At 32.1% G+C, this 22,788-nt stretch overlaps 2 protein-coding genes across 3 annotated transcripts in view; one reads left to right on the top strand and one right to left on the bottom strand.

Annotated features, from left to right (window-relative positions):
* Window positions 1–6,015: 6,015 nt before the first annotated feature.
* On the top strand, window positions 6,016–9,257 carry LOC134716450 (uncharacterized). Its single transcript, XM_063579448.1, has 2 exons — window positions 6,016–7,825; window positions 9,015–9,257. The coding sequence occupies exons 1-2, from the start codon at window positions 6,016–6,018 to the stop codon at window positions 9,017–9,019; spliced, it is 1,815 nt and encodes a 604-aa protein (XP_063435518.1). The 3' UTR covers window positions 9,020–9,257.
* Window positions 9,258–15,240: 5,983 nt separating this feature from the next.
* The window catches only part of LOC134714760 (RNA polymerase II elongation factor ELL-like), a 41,371-nt gene continuing 33,823 nt past the window's right edge, over window positions 15,241–22,788 (bottom strand). For both annotated transcript variants that reach the window (XM_063576287.1, XM_063576288.1), the window contains one exon: window positions 15,241–22,361. In XM_063576287.1, coding sequence (XP_063432357.1) covers window positions 22,203–22,361 — 159 coding nt within the window. In that variant the 3' untranslated portion in view covers window positions 15,241–22,202. The remainder of the gene's footprint in view (window positions 22,362–22,788) is intronic.

Here is a 22,788-nt window from a genome sequence, read left to right on the forward strand (position 1 = left end):
CGATAGGTACTGAATTTCAGTGAATGTTATATGAAAAAGTAAAATACTAAAAATACTGAACTCCGAAAAAAATTCAAAACGGAAAGTCCCGAATCAAATGGCAAAACCAAAAGCTCAAACACATCAAACGAATGGATAACAACTGGCATATTCCTGACTTGGAACCCATTTAAAATGGGTACGTTTTTTGAAGAAAAACTGGCACACCCCTACATTACAAATATAAAAAGTGTCATAATTCCATTATGTTTCACTTTTCTGTATTATTAACTACACGCACTTTTTTGTTAACCTTCGACAAATTTATTTCAAAGGTTTGTTTTAATCAATTAATCTTTAAGGTAAAGGAACAGTAAATGGGCTATGTCGCAGATTTTGCTACAAAATTGCATACAACCTTGGCTCGTTGAACTACAACTGAAAATCGAAAAAATAATACATTTATCTCTTTTATTTGCTGAAAAGTTGCAGATTGATTTCTCTTAATATGGGTGAACATTTGTATAGAAAGCATATAAAATCGGCGAAAAACCTTCTAAAATTTGTCTTAAAATCGCCAAATGTCGAATTCTACTCCATAGATTTTTCTTAAAAAACTATATATTGTTGACACATAAATTTCTGTTTTAATGATATAAAATAATCATAGGGTCGCCGACTTCGTTTTTTATCTAATAACCAATTTGTTACCTTATTGGTAGTGAAAAACGTCAAAAATCAACGTTTTACGGCCTGCAACGCGATAACGTTACGATTATTTCGACGTTTTGTTGGATTTTTTCACAAAGACCGCAACTTTGAATGATGTATACTGTAAAAACAAAGTCGGTGACCCTATCTTTATTTTGCATCATTATAACGGAAATTTATGTATCAACAACATATAGTTTTTAAAGAAAAATCTATGTAGTAGAATTAGAGATTTTGCGATTTTAAGACAAATTTTAGAAGGGTTTTCGCCGATTTTATGTGCTTTCTATACAAATGTTCACCCATTTTGTAAGAATTCAATCAGTAATATTTCAAATGATATTTGAGATAAATGCATTATTATTTCGATTTTCAGTTGAAGTTCATCGAGCCAGAGCTGTATGCCAAATTTTACTGAAATCGAAGACATAGCCCATTTACTGTAACTTGACCTTAACCAACCATTTTCTTCAGAACATGTCAGTAGTAAATAAAGGCTACAGTAGTATCCCGCTGTTTGATAGTCATAAATCGATGAATACGCTGATTCTTTGGTTGAAATTTTCGAGCGTTCGATTTTGTTATTTTTGTTGACTTTTTGACTTTTTTGGATTTACCTTTGAGTTCCGTTTTTTTTACTACAATTTTGTAACTACATTTTTACGATCCCTTTTAAAACACCAGGGTCATAATTTATATAACATTTATTGCCAGATTTGTCCCGAGCAAATAGTGTTCATAGTTAGTAAAATCCTACATTTATAAATCAGTGGGACATTTTATATTCGAGTTTATTTTATTGCGTTCACGATCTAGTCTCTTTGATCTCCGGCATATATATCATTTGACGACCATGTGTGACCAAGGTATCAATAATTCCTTTGCAATTTAACCATTTCTGTAAACATACTTATCATGTATTTGGTTTTGATGTTACATTTGTTATTCTCATAGGATTTTGTCTAATGCTTGGTCCGTTTCTGTGTGTGTAACATTTTAATGTTGTGTCGTTGTTCTCCTCTAATATTTAATGCGTTTTCCTCAGTTTTGATTTGTTGGACTGATTTTGTTTTTTGTCCATGAATTTATGAGTTTCGAACAACGGTATACTACTGTTGCCTTTATTTGAACCATTATCAATATGTGATAATTGCAAATGATCTTATTAAATTTGATTGAAAACATGTTTTAATCATTAATGAAAAGAATTGAGCAACAGGCACAGCCTATAAAAGCTCTCTTTATATTACATGCACAAGGTATACTTCAATCATAACAACTGTATTTAAAAGAATGCAATAAAGTGGAACATGTATGCTACTTATGAGCACACAAGAGCAAATATATTTTTACAGTGTTACTTACTAAATGCAAAGTATATTTAAGTATATACAGGTAATCAATCATCAATTATTCATGAACCTTGAAACATGCAAATATCCTTTATAGGTCATTAGCAATAAATATGGCTTGAAAAGGACAATAAGGTGGCTTAGTGGATTAAATAAAATAATGTTGAAGTGGAGGAGAAAAAAATAAAAATAAAAATAAATGTAACAAAAAATAAATAAGTTTCAAACAGAAAGTTGAGTGTCTGAACAGATTTTAAAATAGCAGTATTCATATCATATAAAAATAATCTGTCTCCAAAAAGTAATAATTCAATATTTATGTCAACATTATCAGCAATGGAGTAAAAGGAATCAAAAATGATCTGTCTTACACTATAGTACATTGCAAATAAAGAAGAAATGTTGGTTATCCTCAAAAGGGTGGTTACAGTTCCCACAAAAAGTGTTCTCGGATAAGAACTGATTAAAAAAATAGATTTTAGGTTGCTAGCATTATTTCTGAGTTGACAATGACTTATATTAAGTTTTCTTATCTCATAGTTGAAATGTTTAAATATATCATCAGTCCTATAAACCTTTTCCAGTTCAATTCTAAATATACCCAAACTTGGGGATTTTTGTAAACTCACAGGAAGACTATTCCAAAGTCTTATAGTGGAAGAAATGAAACTATGAAAATAAGAGCTAGTACTAGCAAGAGGTGGATGAAAAATGTTATTTTCATTCCTCAAAGTATAAGGGGTTTGTCTGGGAAGATATGGCTGGGCTAACCCATATAAGTGTGTAATTAAGTGTCATCCCATTTAATATTTTAAAAAAAATAGTATAAGCTTATGTTTATTACGTCTAGTTTCCAGAGTTTCTAAACCTACTTGTAATTTAATATAAAATTTTTTGTCTGGAGGAATTACGTCGTAATCCTGTAATAATTCTAGCAGCTTCTATCTGAAAAGAAGCTCAGATTCGTGCTGGGAGAAATTACCCCCAAACAACATCGCCATACTCTAATACAGGTCTAATAAAAGCATAATTAATACGTATAAGTGAACTCCTATCTAACAAATGTTTAATCTTATTAGATGGTTGCCTAAGTTTAAAAGGTCTGCCTATATCAGCTTCCTGGATGAATCTAAAGATGCCAAGAGATGTAAGAGAAGTCTGACCTTGTCTTATTGGCACTCATACCTTGTATTCTTATATCTATCTTTTAAAATTTGTATGACATAGAAATCTGGAATGAAGAAGTCACTCGAAAAGAATTTTCGTCAATCAAACATGAAAATGTATTTGCAAGCCATTTACTAGAGAAACTGATTGATACGTAACACTGTTACTTGTGGATTGTCGTATTTATCCGATCACGATAATTAAATACCGAATTATAACTATCTTGGGAGGATAAATCCAATTCTGCACTTGAAAAAGATGATTTCAGCTTCCCAATTATAAAACTTTTTCATTTTGTAACCTAAAGTTCCAAAGGATGAAGTTGAAATCATCACTTCGAATAGTTTACGGACGCCATTACGAGTTGGTGGATCGTAATGGAATATCCGTTAAACAAATGCTATCGGATATGTTCCGTATGTCGTAACTTAAATCCCGTTTTTTTTTCCGAATAAGGCGATTTACCGGATTTTATAGTAATATGAGCAGCACAACGAATCAACCCCAGTTTTGATGGGTTCGTGTTGTTGTTTTACCCCTTTTTGTGACACTATGTTAGTGCATCGTTTTCAATAAAATGTCATTTGAAGGGACAGATGTACAAGTGAGAGGTTTAGCGCTATAAACTAAGGTTCAATCCACCATTTTCTACATTTGAAAATGCCTGAACCAAGTCAGGAGTATGACAGTTGTTGTTCGTTCATTTCATGTGTTTTATTATTTGATTTTGCCATTTGATAAGGGACTTTCCGTTTTTAATTTTCCTCGGAATTCAGTATTTTTGTGATTTACTTGGACTCTTTCTGAAACCATCAATTTAATTTTAGACATTTTAAAATTCACATATAGTGCCCTGTGATGATACATAGTCAATTCAAAAGTTTTACTAAATAAAAGATTATAAAAAATATTGTATTATATAATATCGTTGAGGCCTATGAGTAATAGGACAGTTGTTTTTTTTTCGATCCGTTGGTTAATAAAGTGTAAGGATTGATTTTGTCAGTTTCTAATAAACTTCTCTATATTTCAATTTAGCTTGAGGTTTGATATTTTTATAAAAAAACATAATACTGCAATTAAAGTAGTGATTAAACAAATAAATACTGTAATAAATTATAAACCGAGTTCACCTTCCAAAAAATCATGTAATAAATGAATTGTATGTTTTCAAGACATGAAATCATATCGGAACTGTTGTTTTCATCCTTTAAATATACAAACAATAAATAAAAACAACAACGAAACATGTTTCTTTTGTCTTATACAGTTAATTAGACATGAAATGTTCATTACCTATCTGTACGTGAAAACATGTAATATTAGAAAGTCAGCATTGTACAACATGGGTTTTGTCCGGGAAAAGATATATCACAAATGGACTGATAAAAGTAAGATCTTGATAGATTGACATCCATAGCAGAAGGTCAAGAAGGAAATCTGATGGTTACTAGGTATGCTTAATTTGATATGGCAGATTTAATGAGTCATTTTTTTTCAGGAAATATGAAATTGACATTTTCATTGATGTTCTCACAGTATTGTGTCCTTTAATACGATTCGACAATTTTACATCGCTGTTCATTTGGTCTTTTAGATTTATCATTCCGTTTTGTAAACAGTTGCATCGGTATACTTTGTGTTGACAGTCCTTGGAAGGTACGTAATAAGCTATTTGCAAATTTTTATAAACTTCAATTGAAAATGCATTTGAATAAATAAACTCATCATAGATATCAGGATTAAAACTTTATATTCACTCCAGGCGCGCGTTTCGTCTACAAAAAACGTTCGAATAAAAAAATGTATAAAAGGCCAAATAGAGAACGAAGTTGAAGAACATTGACCACCAAAAATGCCTAAAAGTTTTGCCAAATACAGCTAAGGTGATCTATTCCTGAGGTGGAAAAGCTTTAGTGAATCTATATTATTCTTTGTAACCAAGCGTTATTTTTTTCGTAAGTAAAAAGATACTTGTAACTCAAATCAGATCATACAACATTGGCAAAATGGTACAGAAGGCTAGGTACTTGTAAAACGCATGAATTCGATTGTAACTTAGAGTAAAAAAGGCGTAGATTTTACTGATTACTGCATATTTAATTCTCTAAAGGAATAGGGATTTTCAAATCACGAAAAGGATGTATAAACCACTAAAGTAAAATGTGAATAGGTCTGAATCACTAGAGAAATGAAACCAACAAAAAGATGAGTATGCTGGAATTACTGGAGGGATGTTTTGTTTACTAAAGGAGTGGGAATGTTTAACGCAGTAGAGGAATAGGGATGCTTAAATCATGGGAGAAACAATGTGTTTAAATCTCAAAGGTCAATATATCTAAATTATGCAGTTGTGATGAATCTAAAATTATGCAGTTGTGATGAATCTAAAATTATGTACAAGGATGTTTAACTAGGTAATAGCCATGAAATAGCTAGTACTAAATGTATCCTTTTTTTGGGCAAATTTGCACTAAATATAAAACAATATTTTTCTCCTTTGTGATGCAATTGTAAAAACCATAAACACACAAGCTACTATTTTACTATAAAACAATATTTTATGTTTCAGAAGATGCGTGGGATAGTAGCTCTCCTTTCCTTTTTCCTTTTGAAAAGCGTTGTCTTTGGAGATGAAGAAAATAATGGTATAGATACAGCGATATTAAACGCTTTATTATCTGATGGTGGTGGCGGTGGTGGCGGAGGTGGAGAAGGTGGTGGTGGAGGTGGAGGAGGAGGAGGAGGTGGCGGCGGCGGCGGCGGCGGAGGTGGCGGAGGAGGAGGGTCAAGTGTATGGGAACAAATGTTTGGAGCCGATGCAACGAGTTTTGGGGGACAAGGTGGAAATCCTTTCAGTGGATCCTTTTTAGCAGCCTCTATGGCGGATATGGGAATAGAAAATATGGGATTACTTGCATTAATGCATTCTGCAAGTTCTGGAAAAAGTTCTTCTGCGGTAGACATTGCTTCAGGTTCGTTAGGAATAGGAGGTGGAGCTTCGACATCAGCCGGAAGTTCTGTTGGCGGCGGATTATCTGTTGGTGCAGCTGGTGGCGCTGGAAGAGGCGGAGGTGGTGGAGCTGGAGGTGGAGGTTGGACTGGTGGTGCTGCTGGCGGCGGAGGTGGTGGAGTGGGAGGTGGAGGTTGGATTACTGGGGGTGGAAGAAGTGGTGTAACTGGAAATGGAGGTTGGACTGGTGGTGCTGCCGGGAGTGGCGGTGGAGGTTGGATTGGTGGTGGTGCTGGAGGAGGAGGTGGTGGTGGAGCTGGTGGTGGATCAGGAGGTTGGATGGGTGGTGCAACTGGGGGTGGAAAATGGACTGGTGGTGGAGTAGGTGGCGAAGGATGGACTGGTGGTGCTTTAGGGGGTGGAGCTGGCGGAGCTGGAGGCGGAGGTTGGACTGGTGGTGGTGCTGGGGGAGGAGGTGGTGGTGGAGCTGGTGGTGGATCAGGAGGTGGGATGGGTGGTGCAAATGGTGGTGGAAAATGGACTGGTGGTGGAATAGGTGGTGGAGGATGGACTGGTGGTGCTTTAGGGGGTGGAGCTAGCGGAGCTGGAGGCGGAGGTTGGAATGGTGGTTCAGCTGGTGTTGGAATAGGAGGTGGAGGATGGACTGGAGGTGCACATGGTGGGGGAGCTGGTGGCGGAGGATGGTTTGGAAGTGGAGCTGGGGGCGGGGGATGGAATGGCGGTGGATCTGGGGGTGGACAATTGACTGGTGTCAGAAGAGGCTGGAGGAAAGGCTTTGGACCAAGAAAACCAATGCCGTTTCCTGATTCAAATATTGTCGGACCAAGGAGTGCTAACTCGTTATTGAACAAGTTGGTCCTCAGTGAGTTATCTTCGACGAAAGGAGCAGATCGTGGAGGTCATGGATCTATAAATTCTAACATCAATATGAATGCTGTATTATCTGCAATAATTGCAGCAGGTAGACATGATAGAGTAGCTTTGGAAAATTATCTTCATGATTTAAAGACGAGTAACAACGCTGCTAATCAGCAAAACATAGCAAGCATTATTTCAAGTCTTCAAAGTGTAAAAGGCAGAGACCAGCAACCATCAATAGTTTTGATTGGATTAGATAGTTCTGGTAAAATAAATGCACATGGTGGTCATAGCAAAATACAAGATAGAAACTTTGACTCAATGTCAAGAAGTAAAGGCACGTTACAGTCTATGCTTGGTATAGATGGAGGATTTGATACTTTGCATGGACAAAAGTCCAAAGACGTTAACTTGAATATAGTCGTAAAACAACAGAATCCTCTTTCAAAACCATCGATACCAGACTTTCATAGAGGAAAACAAAGTGGTAGCTTCTTTTCATTTAAAAACAATGACATTGGTAGATCAGACTTTGCACATGGTGGTTTTGGACCAGGAAAACAGGGCATGGTTGGACAAGGACCAGCTCGCTTTTCGTTCAAAGGGGCCACAGATGCAAATCAAGGATTTGGAGGTTCAGTTGACATGCGGTCTTTTTGGAAAGATTCAGCAGGTGGAGGACAGCTTAAACCAATACCCAAACTTGTAGCTCAAAAACAAATGGCCCATTTCATGCAAGGAACAAACCGTGGCGACATGTGGAATCGAATAGGAGGAAATAAAGGTATGGCAATAGCTGATTTAAAACAAGGCTTTGTTCCAAATGAGAATTATTTCGGAGTTGCAAGTCCTGACACTCAGTTTGAACATAAACAGCAGATAATAGCTTATCCAAAGAATATGGACCATATTTCTCTTCCTTTATTTAAAGTACCTAAAGGCAACACTAAACACAGTTAGGTATGTCTTAATGTCTAATTATCTCCCTTCTAACATATATGTATATAATTTGAAAAATTAAAAATTCTTAGAACAACATTCTTCGATTAGCCTCTTTGATATTTCTGATAATTTAGGAATCACAAAGCCTAAGAGTTTTCTTAAACCGTCATATGTACGTAAAGCAAAAGATTTGGAGATTTGGTTTGCTTTTGCCAAAATAATACAATTGTCCACCATCGTAGTGTGACACTTGTTGTGGAAATACTACTAAATTACAAGATATCCATTTATTTTGATGCATGCAATTAGAAGAAAAAAAAAAATAACAGTACAGATCTGATTCATTTTTACAATAATTGGTTCATATTCTATGAAGACAAAAACAATCAAAACCAAGGAGTAAACAAAGACTCACAAAACCAATAGACATTTGCATCAAATATGAGTATGTTCATATTTGGCACATTGTTTTCATATATTTCAATTAACCTTGCAGAACTGAAATTTTGGCAAAATCGATTACCATTATTTCTCATTTAAGCTCTAATGTAAATGATACCTTTACTGTATTTATTCGATCAGTAGTTTTCAAACTACCTTTCGGGTAGGTCAGTAGTCGAATGATAGTTTAATCAAAATAAAGTTTCTCTCATTCTAAATCTATGACACTCATACACATTACGACGAACCAAAACTCGCATACAAATTTTAAATTAGAACATTGACGCACATACCGTTTACGACCCTATGTGCCTGTATAAATTTGGAAAATTGCATTTTCTCCCAGTTTTCACTCTCTAACTTTAGTTTGCATCATGTAAATGTTATGAAACTTATACAGAATGCTAAGGAAAATAAATGGTTTTGAGTCACTAACTTGACCAGACGTTTGCCCCTTACTATTGTTTGTCTGTTTGTCTTTTTCATTTTTAGCCATGGCGTTGTCAGTTTACTTTCGATTTATGAGTTTGACTGTCCCGCTGGTATCTTTCGTCCCCCTTTTTTGACTGAATATTTTTTTATTATTTCAGGTTAGAAAGATTAAAAAGAATTATCAAGATTGTCGGATGTTATAACGAGATTAACATTTACCATAAAATATAAACGAAAATGTGAATACCATGAGTAGAAGCTTGGTAGGTTTGTCGTAGAAATGTATGGCCATTGGAAGAAGGACATCAATAGTACCTGTAACAATGAGACATAGAATCTTCACAACAACTCAATTGTCATATACACTGAATCAATTATTATTATTTGCATCTTTAATTTGTTTTGCCACAATTCATATTCACGTCGAATAGTAGTTGTTAATATATAATGTCTTATTGGGAATGTCATTGTTTTGTTACCATTATTTTCATTAAAAAATACCACAGAAGTCATTAGTCTTATAATTTTCAACTCCTCAGTGCCACATGTACTAAAAACGTTAGAAGTCAAAATAAAACACAAACTTGAAAAGCCTTAAAAACCGGAAAAAAACCTGTTATGATATCTATATAGGTGGGGGGGTTCGAATTATTCATCATTTCATACACAGAAAACTTACAGAAAATGAACATATTAATGATATTTCACACAATTACTGACTAATGCGTTGGTGATCCTCTCGGGGAAAAATGTCCGCCAACAGTGGCATCGATAACTCATCTAATATACCATTCTTATAATTTGTACGCAATTCGAGCATTTCATCTATATAAGACACATCAATGACTCTAGAATCTGAATTTGAAAAAAGCAGTTTAAAGGTCAGTCAAATATTAATTGATAGAACTATCAGAACTTGTTTCTTAGAACTAGATATGATCCTTGATCTTAACCTTTTCTAATATTGTTATCAGTTATCCAGTTCTACGTGTGTGCATTGATTGTTAACTAATTAAGAAGTATACTTTCAATGTCGTTGTAAATAATTCGTAAATCTTACTGTTTATTCCTTTTGGCGTGGCGCAGTACGTAAATATCCAGCCATTTTGTTATTGTGATTTTTTGGTATCCATGTCATTCATTTTTGCTCATGTGCAGTCTTTATGGCATTTTGGTTTCTTTTGTCGTTGAGTCTATGTTTATTTCCAAAGTGATTACGATAATAACACAATGTTGACTGATTTTTAACTATTTTTGTCGAGCCTTCGACTTTAGTCAAAAAAGCGAGACATAGCGATCCTACATTCCGTCGGCATCGTCGTCGGCGGCGTCCACAAATATTCACTCTGTGGTTAAAGTTTTTGAAATTTTGATAACTTTCTTCAAATATCCTGGATGTCTACCAAACTTGGACAGAAGCTTGTTTATGTTCATTAGATAGTATCAGGAGTAAATTTTGTAAAAATAAAATTCCATTTTTTCCGTATTTTACTTATAAATAGACTTAGTTTTTTTCTGCCAAGAAACATTACATTCACTCTGTGGTTAAAGTTTTTAAAATTTTTAATAACTTTCTTAAACTATCCTGGAATTGTACGAAACTTGACCAGAAGCTTGTTTATGATCAGAAGATAGTATCCAGAAGTAAATTTTTAAAAATAAAATTTCATTTTTCCTACATTTTCTTATAAATGGACTGAGTTTTTCTTCCAGTTAACATTACATGCAGTCTGCAGTTAAAGTTTTTAAAACATTTTTAAGATTCTTAAACTAGCCTGGGTTTTTACCAAACTTGGACAGAAGCTTCTTACAATCCAAAGATAGTATCAAGAGGAATAATTTAATGGATTGTTTTATCATTTTTGTTGAGTGCATGATTAACAGCAAAAGTGGGCGAGACACTGGGTTCCGCGGAACCCTTACAAATTTTTGACATTTTTACCTATTATATGTCTGTTTGTTTTGTTCATACATTGTTGTCAATATAATATAATTTTATGCGACTGTTTACAAAATAGATGTTTATGAAGCTATATAACCAGGTCAATCCTCCATTTTCTACATTAGTAAATGCCTGTGCAAAAGGTCAGGAATATGACAGTTGTTTTCTATTTGTTTGATGTGTTTGTGCTTTCATTTACTAAGATACTTTCCGTTTTGAATTTTCTTTCGAGGTCGGTATTTTTGTTATTTCCCTTTTTATGCATCTAGACAGTGAGTGTTATTTGATGAAACACACGACGGAGAAGATTTATTTTTTTATTCTTTTCGTGTGTACATTATTGATGTCAAAAATAAAATGCTAAGATTAAATAGATTGTTTGGAAATGACAACACGTATTTTTAGATTTGAATATTCCTATGGTAAACGAATAAAACGGCAAGGTTCCTGTTTCATATTTGTTATTCAAGTAATTTGCAGTATTGCTATCATTCTTTATTGAAATACACTGGTAATGTATGTTATTTCTTGATTGTATGCTTTTTTTCCTAAACAAAGGCGACATGTCTTGTCATTTTATTACAACATACAACATGTAACATACCAACCAGTTGTCGTTTGGTTATGTTTATTATGTATTGACGAATACTTATGTTAATAGCTATATTGTGGTCAGATGAACATAATAAATTGAGACAGAAATTGATAACGAGGTTATGTGGGTGGAGGATGTACATACCAGGGGACATTCACCTTGTGATTCCCGACTTTTGTACCTTGACATTTACCTACCTCCCATACAAGGAAGAAAAAAATGGATTGAGGAGATAATAATTATGCTACTTCCGGGGAGGAATATTAAAAAAAATTGATTATATGACAATTGGAGTTACCTGTAAATAGTGAAAAGGCTTGAGTAAAAAACCCATCATATATACCATGAAATGATGTATGCAATCAGTGATGCTGATAAATAAATAAATAGAGAATTTTATGCGACTATCATACAAGCGAGTGGTTTAGCTAGATATAAGACCAGGTGTTATCCACCTTTTTCTACATAAAAAAATGCATGTAAAAGTCAGAATTTTATGACATTTGTTATTCTTTCGTTTGATGTTTGAGCTTTTCATTTTGCCTTTTGATCACGGAGTGGAATTTCAGTTATGAATTTTTCTCGAAATTCGGTGTTTTTTGTTATTCTGTGGTCTTATAAAAATATGATGTTTTCATCTTCACAGATGATGGCCCCACTTGCAAATAAAAGGACAAGGGTAATTCATTAGGCCTTTAATGACCACTTGGTGCAAAAGTGAAAAGCTCAAATAAATTACGATACTAAAGAGTATTGATGACACCTAATTCCTAAATTTTTTGCCCAATACAGCTAAGGTAATCTGTTCCTGGGTAGGAAATCCTAAATATTTCGAAAATTCAAAGTCTCGTAAACAATTAATTTATAACAATGAACATATCATTGATAGTTTTAGGCAACACTGATGAGCTGATTACTAGTATTTGGTAACGTATGACAAAATTTGCATTTTCAAACACCAAAAAATAACGAATTATGATGAAATTGGACCATTTAACTCTTAAACGAAAGATAAACGCAAAAAAATCAAGGTGAGCGATTCAGGCTCGTGTTTGTTTATAGCTCTTCATACTTTTAATCATCTGAATAGACATTAATTGTCGAAAAGCGCATCTGGTGCAGAAAAATTGTTACTGTTTATGTTATTTATACAGTTTCTATCAAATATTTTCATTGTTACTTAACAAATCGTATGGCTAAGCCATACGATTTGTTAAACGATTTGTTAAGTACCAATAACCGCTCTGTTGTCTCTATGGACGGTCCGAGTAATCTTTCTTAACGAAAGTTCGAGTGGACTTCGAGTCTTCTTTTCTGACCTGGCCTGTTTCATGAGGATACCAGTACCACTAAGGGCTCGAAAATTTACACAATGTACATTTGTTTATCCAGAATGGCCTCAATATTTTACAGAACAAGATGTTTTATGTTTTTGCTTTTTTGCTTCCTTTATTAATCTCTTATCAATATAAACTAGTGTTTTGAAAAGCTTATTATTTTAAAACTGTAAAGCGAACTCCATTAAGAGAACTGTCGAACTCGGAAGGTGTTATCGCTCTTTGTAAGCAAATAACAGCGTGTTGCTGTTATGTTGGTGTTTCTCTTTAAATTGTGGATGCCAATTTCGTCAATATAACGAAACTATAAAGTACTGAGATTAAAGTGGGATGACCAACTTGCTATAAAACCAGGTTCAGTCCACCATTGCGTTCAAAGTCGGGAATATGACAGTTTTTATTCACTCGTTTTGTTGGTCATTAACGTTTGATTTTGTCAGTGTTTAAAGGGGCACTAGCTGTCAAATTCATGGTCACCAATTTGACTAAAATTCTCATATTTGATTAATAACAATGTAAAACATTTATCCAATCTATCAAACGTTTAAAATAAACAGTTTACAGAGCATGGGGTAGATGATATGTAGGTTCGTTTCGTGTGTATTTAAATCCAGATGCCATCTAATTAACTATCGATTTGACCTCAGATGACCATATAAGCGATGTAAACACAAATAAAGATATGAATAGGTTAAACCAGCACGTGCAATTGGATTTTTATAGGTCTGTTTGATTTTAATTTAAAGATTGAAAATATAAGTTTCTCATTGTTTTTTAACCGTATAAGAATAATTTATGTGGATCGAATTAGTAATCAAATGATTTACCGTAGTTTCACTTTCATTGTTGACATTTTTCTTCTTTAAATAACCAGTTCACGTACAATGCATGCGTTGTCAGTCTCTAGCTAGGGGGTTAACTTGAAGTTCACATGAATACCGGTTAGAATGATGGTGACGTTTTCACTTGCAAGTGAATCAGTCAAAAATTATGTATAATCGCTTATTTCAACAAAATTAAAGCAAATTGATTGCTAAAAGCAAATTATTATTTCATTATTCTAATTTAATTAATGATTAATCTAAAAAAAATCATACTTTATTTTTTTATATATATCGTAGCTAGTGCTCCTTTAAGGACTTTCTTTCCTTTTCTTGATTTCACCTTGGAGTTCGTCAGTTTTTAAGGACTTTCTTTCCCTTTCTTGATTTTACCTTGGGGTTCGTCATTTTTGTTATACATTTCTCACTTCCTAAAACAATATTTTTGTAACTGTCGGCCATTCTGTTTTCGAAACCAAGTTGTACTTTTTCTTTCAATTTAATTTCATGGGGAAACTATAATGAGTAAAGGGTTATAATTGCCTGTTTACATTTATTACTTATACATATGCTTATTAATGCTAATAGTTATCCAATGTACCAGGCTTATAATTCAATGATTTTTAACAGTGCTTTATGATTCATTGCAGATGACCGTGGTCATTGTTGTCAAATGTTTTCCTACTGTTGCATGAGGAGAGTAACCGGGCTTTAGTCCTCTATGATTTCATTTTTATTCTTTTATCACCCACATAATTGATTCAAATCATCTAGAATGTAATTGTACAGAAACTCTGAAGTTCGTTTTTCAATGCTGATAAAATAGATGTAAATATAAATCTGGAGTAAATTTTGTTGAGAATTTGACAATCCCTACAATATAATTGCTTGTAAAGACACTTATGTAACTTTGGGTCTATTAAGGTGGTACCTAACACTACAGGGAGATAACTCTGTAAAATCAGCTAAAGTTGTGTTGAGGGAATATTAAGCTTCTCAATGATCGAAACCAGTGTTTGTCAAACTGCTATGTAACCAGTGTAATTTCTCTGATTAAATGGTGGGTTCAATTTTTTTTTTTTATATTTTGATCAAAGGGTCAAAGTAAACCCTTGTCAAAATTCCATGAAAATTAAACAAGCCAAATTCATCTTAGTGAAGTTGTTGGGTGCCACCTTAAATGAGAAGGAAGATCCATTTCTTCATTTTTGGATGAATTCTAAAGGAACATAAATCTGACCTTCAATTTTTTGTTTTGTAAGTTTTGTGAGAGTATAAATAGTGTGTTTGTTTTCAATGGAAATTCAATTTTCAAGCATTTGATATAACACAAGTGGAGAAATGATGTGTAAAAGTAATTTGTAAATTAGAAGTCTTTTAAGATAGATATAGCTTTGATGTTCATAGATCTATTATTTTTATCCAGATTTGTTTCTACGACCTCACACCTTTTACTCACCAAAAAGAAAATGTATATCATTTTTTTGTTTTATCATTTTTTTGGGGCATAATCCTGGAGCAGTTCCATGAGTATTTTAAAAGTGGTTTTTTTTTAATAGTTTTTACATTTTTGCTCAGTAAATTCCTGCCTTTGGCTGACACATTTCTTCAAAACAGAAAGTTTATGAGAATGTAAGTTATAACATAACTAAAGGCAAAACTATCTCAAAATGAAAACTATAACCCAAATTATTTTTGCAATGCGTGATTTATTATGTCAAAAATAAACATACAGGGTACACAAGCAAAAAATGCAACAATGATATAACATGTTAACATACATCCACTCCCCATTCCAATATCATTCACATACCTGTCAATAACACAGCCGACATCATCAACATTAATAAATTAAATGTAACAAGGAATTAATATTCAAGTACCTTGTGCTTACAAAATGGAAGACTTGTCAAGTAATGGCATATATTGGAACACTATGTCATGACATAAAGACATTTACACACTATGTCATGACATATAGACATTTACAAAGTAGGATGACAATATACAGAATTAAGTATACCATATACCCAGATCTATCACAAGGTTATCTACCAATGACAGTCTGTAATCATTAGATATATTGACAGAAGTAAGAGATATACACTGATTTTCAGGAGACAGTTGTATAGCTTGATTGCCAACAAATAAGTCAGCTAACATCAGATTGATTTTTCCATTCATGCCATTATTTTTTAATATCCCTCCCTTATAAAAATGTAGAAATCAAGATAGATTTTTTTCATTAAGAGACATTTCTACTAGAATTCAAAATAATGCACAAATGTTTTAGTCAGCTTCCAGCTCTTAATAGCGAATATCGCATTGAAAACAAAGACAATATTATGATACACCTCTATGTATTCTAAATTTGAGATCTAATTCCATAGTTGGCTATTTGTATTTCAGTTTTCTAAAAAATTCTTTATTTCAATTTTCACAGAACATTAAATTTATATTCAGATCTCAATTTATTCTTTGAGTAGATTTATTCTGTGAAAAAGAAAGTAACATTGAAGCACAGAATAAATGAGAAATAAAAGTTTCATTTTGTCAATGAGTTTCTTTAGCCATTGGTATTCATTCTTCTAAAAGTCAAGATCTTCCATTTTGAATTCACAAGATCTAAATCAATCAATTAACGAGCAAATCAGTATTTACATTAAAATGTAAAAGTACATGCAAAAACAGATAACAGTTAACACAGACAGCAGTGAACAAGAAATAGTAAACTTTGCATAAACAACCTTTATTGCCTGCCATTTTTAATGTTAAGGTCTACTGAACTTGATTGGACGAGAATTGTGTTCAAGCTGTTCATTGATATTTAAGAAAATAGCAAATACTATAGGACATAAGTTAGATTTTGGAAAAAATGGGACCAGTAAATAACTACTCGATTCTGACTAGAATAATCTATTAATCTTTGTGCTTATAAATCACAAAAGATTTAAATTTTGATCAAGTTATAGGATTTTTTTAATTACTATAGCTCTGCATCATTTATTTCTGTCACTGCTTTTTGACAAAGTTGGTTTATTGCTGGAGTTTTTCATTCAGCTTGCAATTCATTAAGCAATTATACTTGATATTGCCAGTTAATTAGAATAAACATATACTATTGATATTTGTAACAGACTTAAGTTTTAAGAAAAGACTGTTAGCTTGTTGATCCATTATATGGTATGTTATATCTAGTAATTCATCAATTGAAGAGTAATGCAGGTTGGTGCCTTCATTTCTTTTTAATAATGAAATAATCTGAGTTATTTCCCCTTCAGCTATTTTCAAATTTTGTTGAATTCAGCACTGAAATTTCTTATAATTTGTTAAGTGATATTTTAAGCTTTAAACAAGCATGACCCGTGTAATATTTGCCATCATCCTAATTATTTGTTTTCAAGTCCCATTTATAACTAGGAAAATTTATAAATGTTAATGCATATTTTTCCCATAGATATCTTGTTCCTCCAGAAGTTAAGTTATTTCTTTATTAACAATACAAAATGTAACAACTGGTTTGGGGGTCTGGGTGGAAATTACAGAATAAATAATAATGGGTCAAGTATACCAAAAATTAATTAAAAAAATAGAAGAGAGAAAAATGAGTCAAAAAAAATAATAGAGAGTAATGGTGCACTATAATATTTTAATGAAATTAAAAACAGAGAATAATGCCCAAAAAATATTAAGAAAGAAGGAAAATGAGCTAAGAAATCTAATAATACTGAAAAGGAGGACCCCACATCCAGCCAATCTCGTGACTTATCAGTATTTGCATTGTTATAAGTAGATAATATAAATGGACAGACATTCTGTTTAACATGGTGTAATTTTCCTTTCTTTTTCCAGAACTGAACTGGTTTGATTTCTAATAACATGGTAACTTGTAATGTATCAGCATCTATACTACATACAACAGAACAAACTTATAGAAAGGCAATTGCACTTTTCTATTTGCAGTGTCTTGTGTCATTCTTTCATTTCATTGACAAATTTGATATACACATTAAAATCAAATATCTTACAAATAAACAGTAAAAGGAAAAACTGAACCCAAAATAAAATCTGACTGTATACAATTATGTACATTTAAATAATTAGAATAAATTAAAGCACTAGCTATAATTCAATAATTTAACTGAGAATAAATTATAGCACTTGCTCTTTCATGTTGTTCAGACTATTCTATATTTTGACAGCAATTCATTATTTGCCTCTATCAGCTGAACACCTGAGCATTAAAGGGAGATAACAAAACATTGATTATGTATACCCCTGTAAATCCATACAAACTGGCATATACTGTTTCTATCACTGACCTAAACGTACATACTAACTTAGTAACTTCTATAAAACAGATAGAGATGAAAACTTATGATTTTATAGAACGTCATGAATAGCACCAAATACTGCATAACAAGTGTATATGATTGGAACTTTATCTCTTCATAAGATATCTTAATAAAGTTGTGTTTGAGCATAAATAATTCAAAAAATGTCTATATTCAGTCATTCCATTTCTTATAGCAGCAAAAAATATCCACAACAAGAAAAAAAAGTTAAAAGAGTCAAAGATAAATTTCGCAGACAAATTCTGACTTTGGCCATTAATATTAAATGTCATTTAGGTTTAACCTGTGTACTCCATTTCATTCATACAAGATATTATATATCTACAACCATGGTCTGATAAAAACAAAAATAATTATCACAGATTGTGGTCAATGCTATCATTTGATCATGAAAGTGCACACGCACTCATTCTCACCATTAAAACAAATCACAATTGTTATTCTATGGTTTTACAGTAAGTTTAGCTGGTTTTCATCCTTAGATGTACAATGATCATGAAAGTGCACACGCACTCATTCTCACCATTAAAACAAATCACAATTGTTATTCTATGGTTTTACAGTAAATTTAGCTGGTTTTCATCCTTAGATGTACAATAAAGTTTTGAAGTATCTAAATAGTAAAGTTTACGGCTGCCTTTTTTACATAGCCATGCACACCCTTAAAAATTTGGAGGCAGAGATTTCATTGGCTGATGAAATGTCAGATTCTTGTAAACAAAATGTGGAAATTTGTATTGTTATCAGATTGAAATAAAATTGAAATTTTATATCAATAAAAACAAATCTTCTATCTCAAAAATTTACACATTTGATGCAACCCTTTACCCTTTAATTCCCCCTGTGCATGCTATGTAGTGCCTCAGTTGAAATGTTTTGACTACAAAAAATCTGTATCAGACTTAATAAAATTTGTATCTAATATAAAAAGGATTGTCATGCCAATATCTGACTGGACTTTTATTGATGAATTATTCATTTTAGCAATGCATTAATACTTTAAATCTGATGATTTTTTATCTATTGAAAAAATCCTATGCGAATCATGTTTCTAAAAAATTATTTCCATGGAGTAAAGGGTTGCAACAAAAATTATTTTACTTTTAATTTTGCATGATGAACAACTGGCTAAACTTACTATAAAATCATAATACAACATAAAATTAATTTTTCTGACATTCATTTATGAATACAATTAGTTTAGTTTAAGGAAAACAGGTTTTAAGTTGACACTTTCACTATGAGAAACAGTATCTGCATAGCATACACAAATTTTGATATTATATGACACTTCTATGTTTCTACCTGAAGTTTCCCAAAATCAAAAACAAACCCTTAAATTTTCTTCCATTTCAAATTAATTTTTTTCAATTTGTCTATTTATTGCTTTAATCACTCAATTCCAAGATTTTCAGGATATTTGCTAAATATGTTAGATCCTTGCAACCTCCCCTATTGGTAACTGAACAGTTGATAAAAACAGGATAATTTTATTTTCATTGAAGTTTTCGTTTTACTTTTTCTTCCCCTGGCATTAATTGCTTCAAAATAAGGATCATTAAAAGAATACAACAGCATATCTCATATTTGGATGTGTCAATCCGTTATTTGACAGCACCAAATTGTTATGGCTTTATGAATACATACCCTCAAACAATCGATGCTATTCATGAATTTTGATCAGTTATTTGAGGCACAGTGGTAGTTTTACACATATATCAAATTTCACAACAAAAATTTTAAAATAATGACCGTTGACCTTTGAAAGACAGGTAGTTGTGTAAAATATGATAAATATGGCAATAAAAAATGTTCTTGCTTTTCAATGTTATTCATCTCCTATTCAGTTTAGAAAGAGAGGTTTTGATTAAAGTGATTTTTTAACTTTGGCAATTAAGATAAGTTTTATTTCATTCTTAATCAGTGTAGTGGTAACAAAAAAATAATTATAAGAAATCTGCTCCTAAATAAATCATTATTAATGTCCTATTTTGAATAAAAAGACATTTTGAAACATGTGTTGTGTATAATGTGAATACTTTTAGACCTCAAATTCAAATAAAATGCACAAAACCTGTCCTGGTTTATAATAAGTTCAAAGAACAACATATGGAATGAAAGCTTTAACAGTGAAACCTTTCTAAACAGAAAATTAGTCTATCAAAGTTCATTAATATTGTCCATTTAATACTATTTAGCCCCCCCCCCCTGGCCCCCTTTACTAATTTTTGTTTTAACTAAAAAGAAGCAAAAGCATGAACTAATTGTGTTCACCATCTACCCCTAAGTTATTGAAATATCCTGTCTTTGTTTTCAAAAGCCATGTAACAACAAGTCTTTTGGGTAAATTAGCTGCTAGCCTATCACCTTTAAACATTGAAGCTTCCAAACAACCTGTACACCTCAACAAATATTAGATGCCATATTTATATAAATTTTCACAAATCCTATGTGAACTATTACAACTAAAATGCCAATAAGTAATCATCATAATTAATAATCCTGACTAGATAACAGTAATGAAACAAGACTAAAAGAAATCAAAATTGTTCAGAAAACATCTTTTCCTACATTCCAATGTCAGTATAACAATTTGAATTTGACTGATTTATATAGGAATGCAAGTTTGTAGACGTCCAAGTTAAAACAAAAGGGAAGTAATTCTTGTTCAAATCAAGTCAATAAAAAACTATATCATGAAATGTTGGAAAGTTCATTGCCCGCAATTCAAAGAGAAATAGGTCAATTGGAAGGAAACTCTAAATGTACCTGTATTGAAAATTACTATCTTGCTTAACTTCTGATCAACTTGAAGAAAATGTTGGTTGGTTGAGAGCAGCATGAGATCAAGTTTCCAACTCAAAATCTTAAAAATTAATATTCTGTTTTGGTTTAAATTGGTTATGTTTGTTAAAGAGATAAAGATTTCTTTTATAGAGTGTGAGGACTCATGGATGACGAGTAATAGCGATAGCTCACTTTGAGTGAGTAGAGGTCAAAAGAGAGACATGATCGAAGTTTAGATAGGTTTCACCATAAATGGAATGTGTCAGGTTTTAATGCTTAACTTGAGCCCTAATAATACTACAACACTGTTTAGAATACTGATATGAATATAGGATAATGCAATGAACTTGGAGAGGTAACCTAATTAAAGCAACCCTTGACCTTAATTAAAGATAATAAGTTTCATTTTTTTAATTTAAACACTCGGTTTTCTATTTTTTTAAAGCATTTTTTTTATTTCTTCGAAACATTCCGGTAATATATTAGTATGTAGAAACATACGACAATATACCAATAAGACATGTTGAGTGCAACACATAAATAATTTTCTCAATGAAATAGTATTCAAGTTAAGTAATGTTTTTATATCCTTCCACATTTTCTTTTTATCTGTAATTAAGAGAAACACTCATTTATATTGATTAAAAAAAATCTCTTTTTCACTCAATATGTTATCTTGGTGCATTATAATACCTTTATCTGGGAGATGTTTATTTATAGTTATTATAAAAATGAAAACAGAGGGGGAAATGACACCTACCCTCCCAATCTAAAACACCTGCAAAAATTGATTTTAAAATTAATTTTATATTCTGGCGTAGATAATTCCATCACTGAATGGCACATTTTAAAGTTTAACCTAAAATCTCAGACTTAGATGTATTTGAAGACCATTGCACCAGAATATTTCAAATTGGGTTATCTCCTCTTTATCAGAAAAAAATTAATGCATTATATAAGCATATCCAATACTAAAGTAAAATATAATTTATGTTGTCCAGGTGTTAAAGGTATATAAATATTATATCAATGCAGACTTAGACAAGAAAGGTATCACATTCCCTTGTATTACACTATTCAACAATGTCAAAAATGTTACATCTTAAATTCTACTCATTCAAGTTAACATTTTCAGAAACCAAATGCAGATTCAGTATAATTAAGTATATAATTTCTATAAAACAGAAACTACTTTTTAAAACTTTTCCCCCTTTGATATTTTTATAATATGGCACTTTAAGGTGAACTTCTATCACTAATTTTCTCTCACAAATAAAACATTGACAAATACAGATTTCATTGAGAATACCATTTAGCTTTTCCTGAACACTGAATACACATTTGACACATGTGAACACATACATTCATCACATAGCTTACACAAAGCAACTCTTACATCACATGACTTAATAAAAAGCGAAATCTCCAGATCCATTGGCCAGAAACATTGTTACCAAAAAGTAACAACTAGGTTGTCAACAAAAATCCACCGCAGAGGTGGAACTATCGCTATGAATCCACAATAGCTTGAGATCGGTCATAATCTAATATTAACTCCTTGATAAAGCCCAATTTTTTATGTAAATATTCAAATCTTTTTTTCTGTTCAATGTACTTGATATCTTCTTTCTGTACTTTATATTCAGTCCTGATTAATTCCTTTAACTTCTGTAAAAATACAAACAACAATTTCTTTACTGAACATAAACTATGAAATGTCAAATACACTTTTCTAAAAATTTTATTGTGTTCACAGCTGACTTTAACAAACATAAATATGAGGGATTTTTTTTTCCATAAATGATTCATTAGTGTCCTTTGCATTGGTTGTTATACACTCTTTGGTTGGGTTGTCGTCTCCTGGACATGCTCCCCATTTCCATTCTCAATCTAATATAATATATCTGAAACATAGCTTCTATTTACAGTATTCTGATGAAAAATACAATCTTTTTGGAATTTCAAGCTGTGGCCTGGTCCCATTTTGTGATATAAATCAAACAAACATCATTTGTAAACAACGTAAAAATCCAGGCTTTGAAATTGCTGGCTTCAAAAAAGTCCACAGCAAAAACATAAATTTTGACCAATAAAT

The sequence above is a fragment of the Mytilus trossulus genome, chromosome 4 (assembly GCF_036588685.1).
Source record: "Mytilus trossulus isolate FHL-02 chromosome 4, PNRI_Mtr1.1.1.hap1, whole genome shotgun sequence".
Taxonomy (NCBI): domain Eukaryota; kingdom Metazoa; phylum Mollusca; class Bivalvia; order Mytilida; family Mytilidae; genus Mytilus; species Mytilus trossulus.

Bases quoted from the DNA above. Each gene is read 5' to 3' on its own strand.
- LOC134716450 (XM_063579448.1), top strand. From the start codon at position 6,016: ATGTTTGGAGCCGATGCAACGAGTTTTGGGGGACAAGGTGGAAATCCT.